The sequence below is a fragment of the Mus caroli genome, unplaced genomic scaffold (genome assembly GCF_978045245.1).
Source record: "Mus caroli unplaced genomic scaffold, Mus_caroli_1 scaffold_2, whole genome shotgun sequence".
NCBI lineage: Eukaryota > Metazoa > Chordata > Mammalia > Rodentia > Muridae > Mus > Mus caroli.
In genome coordinates, this window is record NW_028227257.1 from 165,950,849 (window position 1) to 165,965,284 (window position 14,436).

The 14,436-nt window shown below is 39.5% G+C and overlaps 1 protein-coding gene across 12 annotated transcripts in view; it reads right to left on the minus strand.

The window, feature by feature from the left end:
- Cacnb2 (calcium voltage-gated channel auxiliary subunit beta 2) overlaps positions 1-14,436 on the minus strand; it is a 388,029-nt gene that overhangs the window by 22,453 nt on the left and 351,140 nt on the right. For all 12 annotated transcript variants that reach the window (XM_021156785.3, XM_021156782.3, XM_029473857.2 and 9 more), the window contains 3 exons: positions 6,828-6,950; positions 4,970-5,106; positions 1,763-1,839 (listed from right to left, as the gene is read on the minus strand). In XM_021156785.3, coding sequence (XP_021012444.1) covers positions 1,763-1,839; positions 4,970-5,106; positions 6,828-6,950 — 337 coding nt within the window. The remainder of the gene's footprint in view (positions 1-1,762; positions 1,840-4,969; positions 5,107-6,827; positions 6,951-14,436) is intronic.

Here is a 14,436-nt window from a genome sequence, read left to right on the forward strand (position 1 = left end):
ACATCTCAACAGCTCAGGCTCAAAGTCTCCTTCCAGCTCAGTGCCTGGTGACTTTTTGCTTTAGGTCTAGAAGAGTCTGTGTTTGTTCAGAAGCAATTCTAAATGCAGTGTTCAGAACACATTTAAGCTACAAGGTTTTCAACTCTTTCAGTTTTCTGTTCATTCACCTACCTCAGATGATGCTTCTGGTAAGAGACGCTACCCACACTAAGCACACGTGAGCTCCCTTACCTAGGCAAGCACCAGCATTACTCAGGGGAAAGGACTTCCATGGCATTTTTAATTTATTTTGTAGTTTGTTTTTCACTATCGTTTTCCTGCCTCATACCTTACTATTTAGAGAACCGTATTTTAGGTTACTCTTAGAGCTTGGGTCAAGTCAAGCCAAGTTCAGGGCTGAGGTCTACGCACAGGTGTAGTTTGAGGTATGTGTTGTGCATGCGCATTACATATATAGGGACTGGAAATTACTCCATGGTCTAGCAGTGAGTTGAGCAGTAAAGTTAGAACCTCTGGTAAGCAAAACATGAAAACTATACTTGCAGGCCAGTCCATGCTTGCTATGGCACAGTTAGTTATTCTTGGTAGGAGACTTGGAAAATTGTCCCTAGGATTTCCTGAAGATTCTTTTTAGATCCATTGAGCTGCTGATAAGAAACTCATCAGAGCGAAGATATTCTGATGTTGTATATTACATTTGTTGTTTTTTTATTCCTGGCCAATCAATCTCGGTGCTTTCTAGTCTTAGCATTTAGGGAAGTTGTTCCCAAGTCCTGTATCTTTTAAATACTCCAGTGAAGTTTTAATCTCATCTTAATGTCATCATGTTAAATGTGCACTTAATTATTCCCCAGTGTACAGGAAGTTTTCAGCATTTCATTAACACAAATCAAGGTTGCCTTACCATTAGAGGATAGAAGAGCTTGTCATATCTCCAGCAGATAAGGGGTTTTATCACAATCTGATGTAACCTTCTTTCATGCTAGCCCCCCACCCCCAGCACAGTCTTCCAGACCATTCTGAGATGGCCTTTTAGGCAGTTAGGATATCTGTAAGGGCTAAAGAGGAATCCCTGCCCTTCACATGTTCCTTCCCTTGTACATACAGGGATTGCCAAGTGCTCCTCCATCATGGTAGACATATGCACCTCATCAACTCTGCAAGTCTTTCCTCCATCACAGTAGACGTATGCACCTCATCAACACTGTGCCTACTCTGAGCAGACTAGCTTGCTTACGTTTTTTCAGTGGCTTTAAATTGCTGTGAGTTATATGTGTATAGTTTTTTCAACCAATATAGATCCAAAATTGACATAATTTTCGTGTCCAGATTTTGCTCACTTAAAAGTATATGTACTTTTGTTTACTTGATAAAAGGTGTCAACTTCCAGTAAGTGCATATAGAACTTCAAGTTTGCACATGATGTAAAGCTGCCAGATTTTTATTAGACAAATTACCATAAAATACCCTGAAGTTGAAATTCACATAAAGCTTTGCTGCCCTTGACAACATGTCACAAGAGGGACTAGGGTAACCAATTAAATTACCACTGTTTCTTCTATAAAAACTTAGTGCAAACACAGGCGACTTTCTTGCTTGATATTCAATACCAGGAAATATGGTCCATATATCCCCTAATTTCATGGAAGCCTCTTTATATCTGATGAATTTCCACATTTGTAGGTTTGTAAACTCATGCAACTAAAGAAGTCTGGGGAAGCATGAAGGGCACATGCATGGTCAGCACTGATGACCTACTCACCAGATGATGGCGGTGTCGATTTTCTGGAACTGGGTACTATGTCACCCAAACTGGATGATGAATTCCCTCCTGATTTACTGAAGGAAACCAAACATTCAGATTTAAAGGCAACAGTTGTTTCAGATACAAAAACATTGTACTTCTGGATAAATGTTATAATGAATAAATTATGTTTTTATTGAACTCTCAAAAAATGCGTATTTGTTTAAAGGAAGCAGTCATTCACCAGTGGAGACTTCTGTGGTACTTGAAACAGTTTTATGATAGTTTTGGTCTTGAATTTGTTTTTTGGTTTTTTTTTTTTCCTTTATGTTCCTGAGGATATGGGAAAGAGCTAGGATAATTTCTCTGGCTCTCAAGTTCCATGTCCAGATCTTAGATAGGCAGACAGGGAACACATGCTTTGCCTTTACATTTATAGGATGTGGAGGTAAAGAGTATGGCCTCAATGCTAACACCTAAAATTCATGTGTCCTCACTTAGATCAAGTTCCTTTGGATTAGCTTGATTATTTTTAGTAGCTTAAGATTAAAAGTACAGCTTTCATGGTAACCTGCAAAAGATAAGCAATTGGGACAAAGCAGTCTCCCGATTCACCAATCTTTAAGACACAAGAGTAAACTTAAACAAGGATTACAATATGAATTAACCAGAAGACAATAGTGAACATTTTCAAAACAAGCTTAACAAGAAGGACTCCACTTGGTTAAGTTGTGAAGATTATTCAACACTTCTGAACAGGGCAAAGGAGAATCCAGTAAAACATGCTTTATAAGGAAGTGTCATAATGACATCTAATATATTGTATGCTAGTTTTAAATGTAAAAAAATTAAAAAATCAAAGTTTAAAAATCCTTCTCAGTTACCAGACTCAAGTGTGATGGAGCATTTGCTTGCGTGTTTGAGAAATGTTGGAGTTGATAGAATGGATGGTTCACCAGGATAGAGGAATGCGTGCCATCCCTTAACACATAGAACCCAGAAATACGCTATCTGATTATGAATGTCATGGAATTCAAACAATATAACTGCACTGACCTGTGCATCTTATCATGGATGATCCAGGGTCTACTAGGAAAAACCATGTACCATGTGTGTGCCTCAAGAGGCACTGCTGCCCTAGGTAAATACTGATATGCAGTTAAAAGTTCTGCCCTTGCTGGTTGAATTTTTTTCCTACTCTTCTAGCATTTTAATACACAAAGCAAAGGACAATCACTTTACTAAACAACCAGCAGGTGAGCTCTGCGTCTCCCTAAAGTTTAAATCCTGCTCACCCAAAAAGGACATAAAGGAGTGTATATAGCTAGTAAAAAGTGGAGTTTATGGAATCACTTTTGGGAAATGCGAGAGGATGCTTGTTGCTAAGACCAAGCACCTCCTTCCTGCAGCTTTCATCTTTTGTTTGTATGCCTCCTAAACTCCAAAGCCTAACTTTAGATCAAGCACAGGTTTGCTCTTCTGATTTATGAGTTTTAATAGGCAGTATACTATGTTGTGCAAAATTGTGACAGATGCCGCTAATACATAAAACATTCAGAGGATGATGTGACATTCACATGACAAGTTCTTGAACTGTGCTCTGGTATTAATGCCTTTGATGTTTGTTAGTCTTTTTAAACATTTTTATTCTTATACATGAGTGTTTTGCCTACATATATGTAAATGTACCACCTGTGTGCAATGTCCATGGAGGCCTGAAGAGGGCATCTGATTCCTGGAACTAAGGTTACAGACAAGTGTTAGACTCCATGTGGGTATTGGGAACTGAACCTGGGTTCTCTGGAAGAGCACCATGACATTACTTAACTGTAGAGGCATCCCTCTAGCCCCTGATTTTTGTCAGTCTTTGAAATTTTTGTGTATGTGTATATATATATATTACATATATATATATACACACACATATGTGTATATAAATACACATACATATGTGTATATATATGTATATATAATACAAATAAATATATATCTGCATATTTACATAAAATTCAGCCTTCTGAAGTATGTATGTTATATATATATACACACACATATATATGTATATATATGTGTGTGTGTGTGTGTGTCTGTATGTATATACACAGACATACACACTGACTTTGATTATGTCCTTACAAAATATATAAATGTTTCGAAAGGCAAATGTAAATACTTGTGGAAGAGAGTGGATGTCCTTAGGCATACCTAGATAAAAGTTTGGTAGACAGATGCAATGAAATAAAATCATGAAAGTCAAAGAAACATTATACAGTTTGAAGAGGGAGTAACCCAGCTCTGTACAATAAATTGCAAGACAGTAGGAGTGTGACAGTGATCAAGTTCTGGTTTTAATGAGGCAACAGCCAGTTTCACTCATTTCGTGACAGTAGGTGAAAAATACTTCCTAACATTAAAATTTTAGCACTAACAATGGAGTTGACATTATACAAACAAGCAAGTTGTAATGGAGTAAGACTGAAACTCAGCCACCCACAGGAAGATAAAGCCTTCCCCTCCTTTCTCCTTCCATCCATGTGAGAAGCATACTGCATTCTTCACCTTGGCTATACAGGCTTCAGTATGAAGTTCACCTCCTGGGTGAGAAGCCCTCTTAATGAATGTCTTGCTGAAGGGAAGCCAAGAGTAAGCCTCCTAAGAAGGCCTCATCAGAGTAATAGACCTAGCCTATTGCACAACTTCAGCTAACTGCTATTCATGAAGGCAATTTTGCTTCATACATGGTGTCTTTTTCTGTGCTAAACAGTTGGTAGAATTGAAAATTGGATCTCTCAAGTGAAAATGAAACCAAGAGACCACAGGAGCTGCTATTTGTCAGTGATGCCTGAGGCTGATATCCCTCAAGCATCTGCCAGCCACATTGGGCAGCTACAGACAGACACTGGGATTAGTCACTGTGGTTGCTGCTTGCCTATGTTCAGCAAATGATTCGGATTTCAGAGTCTCCTCTGTGCTGAAGGCAAAACTTAGTGCTTTGTAACCATAGCTATTTTTATTAATGATCATAATCAATTGATTCTCAATTAGAATCAGAAGCTGGAATGAAGTGTTTTTTAAAAGAACCCGTGATGCTCTCTATGAACAGCATCAGCATCTGCTCAATATACACTAAGGATCACAGTACTCAGCAAGCAACAGGACAGAAGCGAGGACAATGTCTGCATTTTTATATAAACAGTGATTTTTTTTTGTTGTTGTTGTTCATACCTGGAATAGAATTTCCCTTGCTTGGCTCTCTGTTCGTGCTGTAGCCTCATGTTCTCTAGTTTGACTGGGCTTGGAATAAATCCGATTTCACAGCCTTCTTTAACCAGCCGTCCTATCCACCAGTCATTATTAAATTTCTACACACAAAATCCAAAGTATTAGAATCAGTTCAAGAGGTTTAAACATCTGAATTGACTTCTTCTACATCAACTGTTTTCACGGGAGAAAAACATGGCAGTTAGAAGCATACATCTAATACCAAAATTCAAGAAGCCTTTGGGTTTTTGTGTTCAGCTCAGAAAAGTGTGTGCCCAGCTTGGTGTGGCTAGCCAGCAGTCCAATAAAGACTGCATCTCCTTGGTTTTCCCTTTCCAGTGCTGCATTTAGGTCTAAGCTGAGATATGTAATAATTGGTCAACATTCAAAGATTAATATCTCTAGCAAGAGACAATCAGGAGCTAGGAAGTCTTACAGAGTTCTTTTGCTTATGAAAGTGGTTTAATTCAAAGTATTAATATTGAAGAAGAATACTGAAATATACTTGAAATATTCTGTATCAGCAAAATGTACCTCTGCAGTTTTATAAGCATACAGTACAGCATTCACATGTGGTTTTTCTCATGTTTATGCTGATAGCTTATCTTGCAGGTAAATATTTATCTTGAATCTTCAGGATCTAATTTTATTTTCCTCAATTAAATCTATTATCAAGTATTTTATAAAATGCTCATGATTTTTCTTTCTGTAGTACAAAATGATTCTGCTCAAAGTATTAGCATCAAGAAAAGTCTCTATATTAGTTTAACTTCCTGTTGTATGTTCACCTGTTCCTGTGGATGCTCACCATCAATTCTGAACACTTTGATTTCCTTTTTTTTTTTTTTTGCATCCATTTTTTTTTTTTTACATCTTTGTCTAAGACTTGTTGCAGTTGTGAGCTCTCTAGCCTCCTTCACTTGCATTAGTTAGAGCATGGCCCAGTTAATTTTCATACTCTCCCTGTGTGAACACCTCCAACTCTAAATTCCCTCAGGTCCAAAAAAAAAAGTGAACTCTAGGAAAAATTATCATGTCCCACAGAGCACACATGTGATATGTGGACACCAAAAAAAAAAAAAAAAGTAATTAAACGTGAACTTTTCTAATTTAAAGGCTGTCCTTGTCTGTTTAGGGTAACAGACATTTTCTTGGCATCAGCTTCCTTCCTGTCTCACTTGCTCTATTTCCCACCATTCCATTCTGCTGCAGAAGTGAAGCTTCTCTGGTGGGAAGAAGCAACTGAACTCTTCCAGGGAGGCAGGCATGGAAGTTCACAACTGGACTCCCAGCACCCAGGTGAATGAGGTGGAGGGAAGGATGGTGGGTAGTAGGGAGTTGTTGCAAATTTGAGGCCAGGTTGGGCTATATACTGAGTTTTAGAGCCAGGGCCACATAAAAGATTCTAGGTCAGCCTGGGCCACAGAGTGAAATCTTGTCTCATTAAAAAAAAGAAGAAAAAAAAACCTAAAAAGCCTCTTCCTTATATGACTCTGACTTCAGTCATCAGGAAAAACATTACCAGTAGTCAATCAAGATAAATCATTAAGAGATAAAAGGCAGGGCACACATAAAATTGGATCACTCAGCAAAATAGTTCCTAATTTCTGGGGCACAAAGCCCAAAGGGGCCCTGGCCATCCTGCTAGGAGCCTCTGACTCCTTTCTACATTGAAGTTTATTTATATCAGAAAAGGTTCTAAGACACCGATTTAGCTGCGGGTTATACAACAGCAGTTAGAACTAAGTCTATTTCACAACACTAAGAAGGAAGTGAGAGCTGAAGGTGAAAAATCACATGGAAGGAAACAAATTCTCCTTACTTCTTTAACATGCAGAAAATCTTTTGCCTCGAAGGAGATGGCCATGCCAGGCACCGGAACGTCATCCTCCTGGGCTGCGCTGTATCTGACATTGGTCCGAACTGCAAATGCAACAGGTTTTGTCTAAAAAGGGATGGGAAGAAAAACAGTAAGAAAAGAAATAAATGACAGTGCCTTTCTCCCTTAATTACAAAGACACCCTCCAAACACTGTTGGAATAACTACTTCTTCCCATTGGTTCATCATAACAAAGCCGCTTGTTAGTATTCTCAATGAATGTGATAGCTCTCAGCCACATCCACCCACTTCCAAACTAGAAAAGAAAAGCTATTCTTTTTGAAAGCACTGAGGGGAGAAAAGCTAAGATATATGAATGAAATATGTGTTTCAACCTTACAACAGGCAACAATCTGAAAACAGGACGCATACACAATGCCCAATTCATTGGTTTGGGTGGGAAAAAGCAAAACGATAGAAACATCCTCCCTACCCTGAACATCCATTTCAATTAAGCAATAACAATGTATTTCCCAGTGGTATAATGTTTGAGATGGAAAAATAACTAGCGAATATACATTCCAGCCTTAGCAACTATTCATAGCTGCAGGGAATTTCGAAAGCACTGACCTTTTTATCCAACCATTTTTCCTCCTTGAGTTCACTCAGCCACTAAAGATAACATTCATTTAGTCATCTTTCACTTTTTGGTGCTTCTGAAAATTCACAGATAAGTATCTGTTCTCTCTCTATATATGCATATTCTGGAGATAAATAAATTAAGGAGGTTGATTGTGTGGCATGCATATCCTGAGACCAGTGGCTACTTTCCCTTCTTGCTTCCTCTCTCCTGAGTATAAGATCAAACAGAAGCTAAGACACCCTGGTCTTATAGAGGGCTCATGGGATGCAGAGCAGCAGAAAACATGGTTATAGACCAGTACCAAAATCTGGGACACAGTGGGACCCAAGAGATGATCTAGACCTTGAGGGCAGAAAAGCTGGGTCAGCCTTCTAGATTGAAAATCAGGAGAAGCTCTGAGACTGAGTTCAAGCGACCTTTTTCCCAGCCTCAGACGGATGGGCTTCCCAGGTTTATCAGAGTTGAAGATAAGGTGACAAAAAAATAGCTTGCATAGACTTGGGGCTATCTCACAGCCCTGCTTATTTATGCTTCTGCAGGGAGAGCTGAGTGTTGTAGCATTGCATTTACACCCATGTTTTGATTCAGGGTCATTACTAGGATACCAGGTTGGTGTAGAATCAGAGTGGTCATTCCATTGTTGTGGAACTATGTTACGGCTCTAAGGACTGCATTCTCAGGCCAGTCTCATGGCTCTGGTGTACTATTCCTGAATCCTTTTCTAACTTGCTTTTCTTCTGTGAGATACCTGAGGTAGAAGTGCATAATTGAGCCCAGTTTAACTTCTTATGACCTTGTGCCAATATGCCATGTGGGCATATGTTACATCCTTTAACGTCGACTATTAACTTGTCTGTGCTTTATTGCCCTCTTTATGGCAAATAGAACTAAAGGCTTACTACGGATTACCTTGTGGAGTAAACCCGAACAGATCACCAAATCAATAAACACAATGTCACAAGACAGTAGCACCTCACTCTCCAGGCCATGAAGTAGAAGTGCTTTAAGAACATAAAAGCTATGTCTTAATTACCATAGTGTCTTCAGCCTATTCAGTATTCTTCCAATACTTATGGGGACAAGAACCAATTACAAGTGTTAAAATCCTCTGTTCTTTTCTTACAGGTGGCTCTTTGCCTTGTATGTGCATGGCTAATTATAAAACTATAAAAGCAAGAGTTTGGGAATGCCTGTCCACTGACAGGTAGTGTACTGCGTACTGTGCATAGATTGTGGCATGCCACTAAGTTGTTCACAGCTCTTCTTCCCAAGTCAAGAAATGGGCTCCAAAAGCTTTCCCAGAAACCGGGCATGGTGGTTCACATGGGTAACCCCAACACTCGGAAAGCTTAGGCAGAATGAGAATGTGTTGAAGTCAACCTGGGCTCAAGAGCAAGGCCAACTAACTTTATAGGAACAACACGTACCACAACTAAAATTGTCTCAGGATGTACACAGTGGAGTAGGTGTTCAAGCCCAATCATCTCCCCACAAAGCCCACATTCTTTAAAGCAAAGCAAAGCCAAGGAAATTTAAAGTGCTCTGTTCATGGCCATTTTAGGCTACTTAGATGTCTGTGTGGAATTCTGAAGAACTAAAAATTATATTTTACACAGTGTTTAAAAAAAATGATCTGTGGGGCTGGAAAGACAACTCCACAGTAAAGAGCACAGACTGTTATTGCAGAGGTCCTGAGTTCAATTCCCAGCAACCATATGGTGGCTCACAGCCATCTATAATGGGAATCTAATGCCCTCTTCTGGTGTATCTGAAGTGCACTCACATACATTAAAAAAAACCAAAAAGCCTTGTACCCCTACTGCCCCTAGACAAAGCCATGAGTCTATACCTTGCTTCTCCCAGTAACTGAGCAGGTTCACAAGGGAAAACTGCTGGTGTTCATTAGAAAAGTCACATACTTTCATACTGCTGTGCTTGAATGAACTTGAGGTCTAGTACATCAGTAATAGTGCTTAGCATTAATTTTCATTTATTTAGCTATATCTTTCCTTTTGATCTCTTTTTTTCCTCAAGCTATAAGGCAGTTTCATGCAATGAGATTCGAGCAGTTAAAATACTTGTGGTTTCATAGATTCTAAAGGTTCCATAGCTACTTAGGGACACTGTGAGGAAGGACATAGCCACTTCCATTCTGGAGAAGAAAAAAAGAAAATGAAAGAAAAAAAAAAAAGAAAGCATGGAAAATTCCTTGTGATAATGAATATTAAGGGTTAGCTAAGGATTTTTTTATTAGCCCGAAAGCTATTTCAGGAACATGATAGCCTTACTGTGCAAGATGATTTTTTTGTTTGTTTGTTTTTTCAAGACTGATTCTCTGTGTACCTCTGCCTTGGATGCCCTAACTCACGGCACTTCACAGAGTCCCTTAGATCTCCTCATTACATCCATATTCCTCAATACTATTTCCTTACAGAGTTTTCATTAGTTTATACTTTTCATTATTGACTTCTTCTAGAGATGACTACTCCCCATTCTGAGGTGAGTAATGCAGTCACCTGGATTGTTGCTGAAGATCCAAGCCACCTGGTGTCACTACCACCCTGTGTTCCTTTAATATAACACTTGGGCTAGAGACAAAAAAGGATTCTCAAAATATCTCCTAACACTGCCCGAACTGTCCACCTTCAGCTTACTCCATCCCTTTACCCTCACCTTAGTGACACAGTCTGTCTAGGGTCAGTCACTGACAGATGTGTACACGGAAAGTTAATCTAGCAGGTCACAGTGGTCTTGGATAGCTGTGTGGCCACAGGACTTTTATCTCTAATGAATGCTGCCCTAGCTCTACAGGAGCTCCTGTGGAGGCCCACCAGAGATGAGCTTAAGGCTTATAACAGGAGCCCTCTCATGTCCCCACAGCCTTCTGCAGGCACTAGGCTTCGCTATCAGCAATTATCACAAGTAGAAGATAATATGTTATAGACACTTTTGTTCACAAGGTAGATCATCATAGAACCAGCTCTAGCTTTCTTCCCTGTAGATGACTTAATGAGTTCATATTTAAAATAATAATTTTAATGAATACAACATGATGTTTATTTTAATTTACTAAAGCATGCCAGTTGCACAATGCTATTCAATGGCCAAAGGGAATTCCCTGAAGATTAAAAATGTCTAACCATGATTAGTATGCTTATATAGATGTTCAAGTATAGACTTCTTTATTTACTCTTACAAAGATGTCTTATGTTATGTTAAATTGCAAAGCATAAATTTTTTTAGGAAGTACCAATTAGTATAAGATGAAATTTATACTATGCCTATGATGGGTTTATCTTAAACATGAACTACTCCCAACTTGTTCTCTTTTAATACATTTAAAGAAAAATATAACCTAATTTCCATTAGACGGGATGATCAAAAAGAGCAATTAAGGGGCTGGAGAGACATGGGTCAGAGCACTTTCTGCTTCTGCAGATTATGCAAGGTTGCTGCCCAGTACCCATATTGTGGCTCACAACCATCTGCAATTCCAGGTCCCGAGAATGAAATGCCTTCTGACCTCTGTTGACACCAGGCACACACATGGTACAGGCCAAACACACACAATAAATAAGTAAATGAATTTTAAAAATTCAAGCTTTTGATCTTATGTGGTGTAATATTGCTAGCAGAGATGATTCCTTAAGTTGTGAACTTTCAGGAGGTTTCTAAAGTTAGAGATAAGTAAACAGAGTAAATGTGGGGAAGGCTGGGCAGCCAAAATAAAACATAAGAAAGCCTTGTCTGAATTCTCAATGACCCATGACTCTTCAATCAGTCCAGCCATTATCACTGTTCTAGAGAAGATTGTTTGAACAACCAAAGTGTATCAAGGAACCTATCTCCAAGAGCACCTGCTCGTCAGAGTTTACAGTCTACAAAGACAGATGAGGTGTGTCAAATCTTCTAAGAGGCCAAGAAGGTGAAGACCAGAAACCTCTGTGACAGTGAAGTTCAGGACCCAGGGCTTGCTTCTGCATGCTTCTTAAGACCCCAGAGGGAGAACAGATGCTGACTCCAGACAGAAGCCATAAGCTAAGCAATGGAGATCTCGACTCGGATTCCCATGCAGATAGATTAGAACACAACCACTAGCTCTCTCCTTGGCTTCTGTGTCTTCTGTGTACTTGCTCCTTCCAAATCTCAAATAAACAGCTTCATTTACATTCTTTGCTTAAACTTCACTCACTTGCATATCCTATTTCTTAGCAACTTTCTCCCAATATTGTTTCTACCATGTCAAGTACAAAAACAGTTAAAACAAAAAAAGTGAGATGATGTGGGACTATCTCCTGACATAACAACAACACTCCCTGAGGGGCTTCAGTCAAGAAAGTGGCCCAGCAAACTCAGGCCTGTGGCACTGTCTACTCTTACCTTGGCCACCATGGTTCCATTCAGTATTTATCTCTCTCACAAGGATGGGAGGGAAGAATTTAAGTGCAATTAATAGCAGGGTATCTTTAAACGACTGCCTGGCATTTACGCTATTATAAAATGTCTATTCTGTACTTATTTAGAAAATTACACACTGCAAAGAATTTCCAAAGAAGCCTTCTAAACAAATTCGAGAAAGGCCTATTCAAAGTCTTTGCTTACAAGCGCAGACAGCCACATTATGCTTTGTGCTAATTAGCAACCATCATTTTATCCTCTGCTCAACAGCTGTGGCCTTTGCTGCATTCATCAGCTCTAGAGGTCAAAAGGTATGCACATTTTGTTTTTTTTTCCTATTTCACTTTGAGTGTTTTGTTTTTCTTGAAACACTTTCTTGAATTAAGAAGACCATCTCCATGATGGAAGCAAACATTTTGCAGAGAGTAAATTAGCACAGAAAATTGTGAGTAGCCAGTTCCAAACTTGTGAGCCTGTTTCACTGCCTACTCTTTAGAAACACAGAAACCTTGATTGATAGCCCGACTTCCCTGTTGTGAGCCTTTCTAAGGCATGGCATTGTGGTGGGCAGACAGTCCAATGGAGTAAGTGGGAATGGGGTCCAAAGAAGTGAACAGCAATGGATGAAGTGGTGTTTAGGATTGAGGGATGCTTAGTGTGACCAAATTATCACTTAAATGGCTACAAATGAGCTATGAATAAAACAAACCCTTAAAATATGAAGCGAGAGAGATGGCTAAGAGTGCTGGTTGCCCTTCCAGAGGATCCAGGTCTGAGCCCCAGCACCCACATGGCAGCTCACAAACACTCATGCCCTTTTCTGGTTTTCACAGGCACCAGAAATACACACAACACATAGACATGTATGTAGGCAAAACGTACACATGATACTAAAGTTTTAAAAAAATATTATAGTGTCTCTAGGGGTCAAAGATGTCTCAAATAACCACTCAAAACATCTTTATTCTATTCCTGGATAGCACAAACTCATTATGGCCTTCAGAGGCAAAATGTTAAAAATTAGCACTTGGGCTGCACACTTCAGTAATCCCAGCATTAAGAAGGTCAAGACAGGAGGATAAGTGTTTGAAGATGTCCTGAGCAACAGTGTTTTGGTTTTCCTCGAAACAAAACAAAACAAAAAAGCAAAACTAAATCAAATCAAATGAACAAAGTATAAGAAAGAAGCAAACAGGTACTTTTCTTGTCTCCCCTTCAATTTACATGGACCAGATCTCTGACGGTTATAATTAGGATTCAACTGGAAACAGAGACTTCTTTTTGCCAAGTGTATTTAGAATACAAGAGATAAGAATAAGCATAATTGGAATACTAACAACAGGAATTGCTATGCTTGGTAAATTATGTCAATTTCTCAGCATTAAATACATGCACACACACATGCATACAAACATGAGCTATGGAATTATTTCCAATTACTGAAAAGAATGTGTGAATGTTTGTGTGTGTGTGTGTGTGTAGTGAGTGTTAATCTATATTTTTTATTCGATGTTTTCGTCATTTACATTTCAAATGCTATGCCCTTTCCTAGTTTCCTCTCTGAAAATTCCCTATACTCTCCCATTCCCACCCCCCTTTCCCCAGCCCACCCACTCTCACTTCTTGGCCCTGGCATTCCCCTGTACTGGAGCATAGACTCTTCACAAGACCAAGGGCCTCTCCTCCCATTGATGGCCTACTAGGCCATCCTCTGCTACATATGCAGCTAGAGACATGAACTCTGGTGGTAGTTCATATTGTTGTTCCACCTATAGGGTTGCAGACCCCTTCAGCTCCTTGGGTACTTTCTCTAGCTCCTTCATTGGGGACCCTGTGCTCCAACCAATGAATGACTGTGAGCATTCATTTCTGTGTTTGCCAGGCACTGGCATAGCCTCACAGAAGACAGCTATATCAGGGTTCTGTCATCAAAATCTTGTTGGTAAATGCAATAGTGCCTGGGTTTGGTGGCTGTTTATGGGATGGATATGCAGGTGGGGCGGTCTCTGGATGGTCTTTCTTCAGTCTCAGCCCTGAACTTTGTCTCTGTAACTCTTTCCATGGGTATTTTGTTCCCCCTTCTAAGAAGGTGCAAAATATCCACTTGTTAGTCTTCCTTATTCTTGAGTTTCATGTGTTTTGCAAATTGTATCTTGGGTATTCTGAGCTTCTGGGCACTTATCAGTGAGTGCATACCATGTGGGTTCCTTTGTGATTGGGTTACCTCACTCAGGATGATATTCTCCAGATTCATTCATTTGCCTAAGAATTTCATGAAGTCGTCGTTTTTCATAGCTGAGTAGTACTCCATCGTGTAAATGTACCACATTTGCTGTATCCATTCCTCTATTGAGGGACATCTGGGTTCTTTACAGCTTCTGGCTACTATAAATAAGGCTTCTATGAACATAGAGGAGCATGTGTCCTTATTGCAAGTTGGAACATCTTCTGGGTATATGCCCAGGAGTGGTATTGCTGGATCTTCCGGTAGTACTATGTTCAGTTTTCAGAGGAACCACCAAACTGACTTCCAGAGTGTTTGTACCAGCTTGCAATCCCACCAGCAATGGA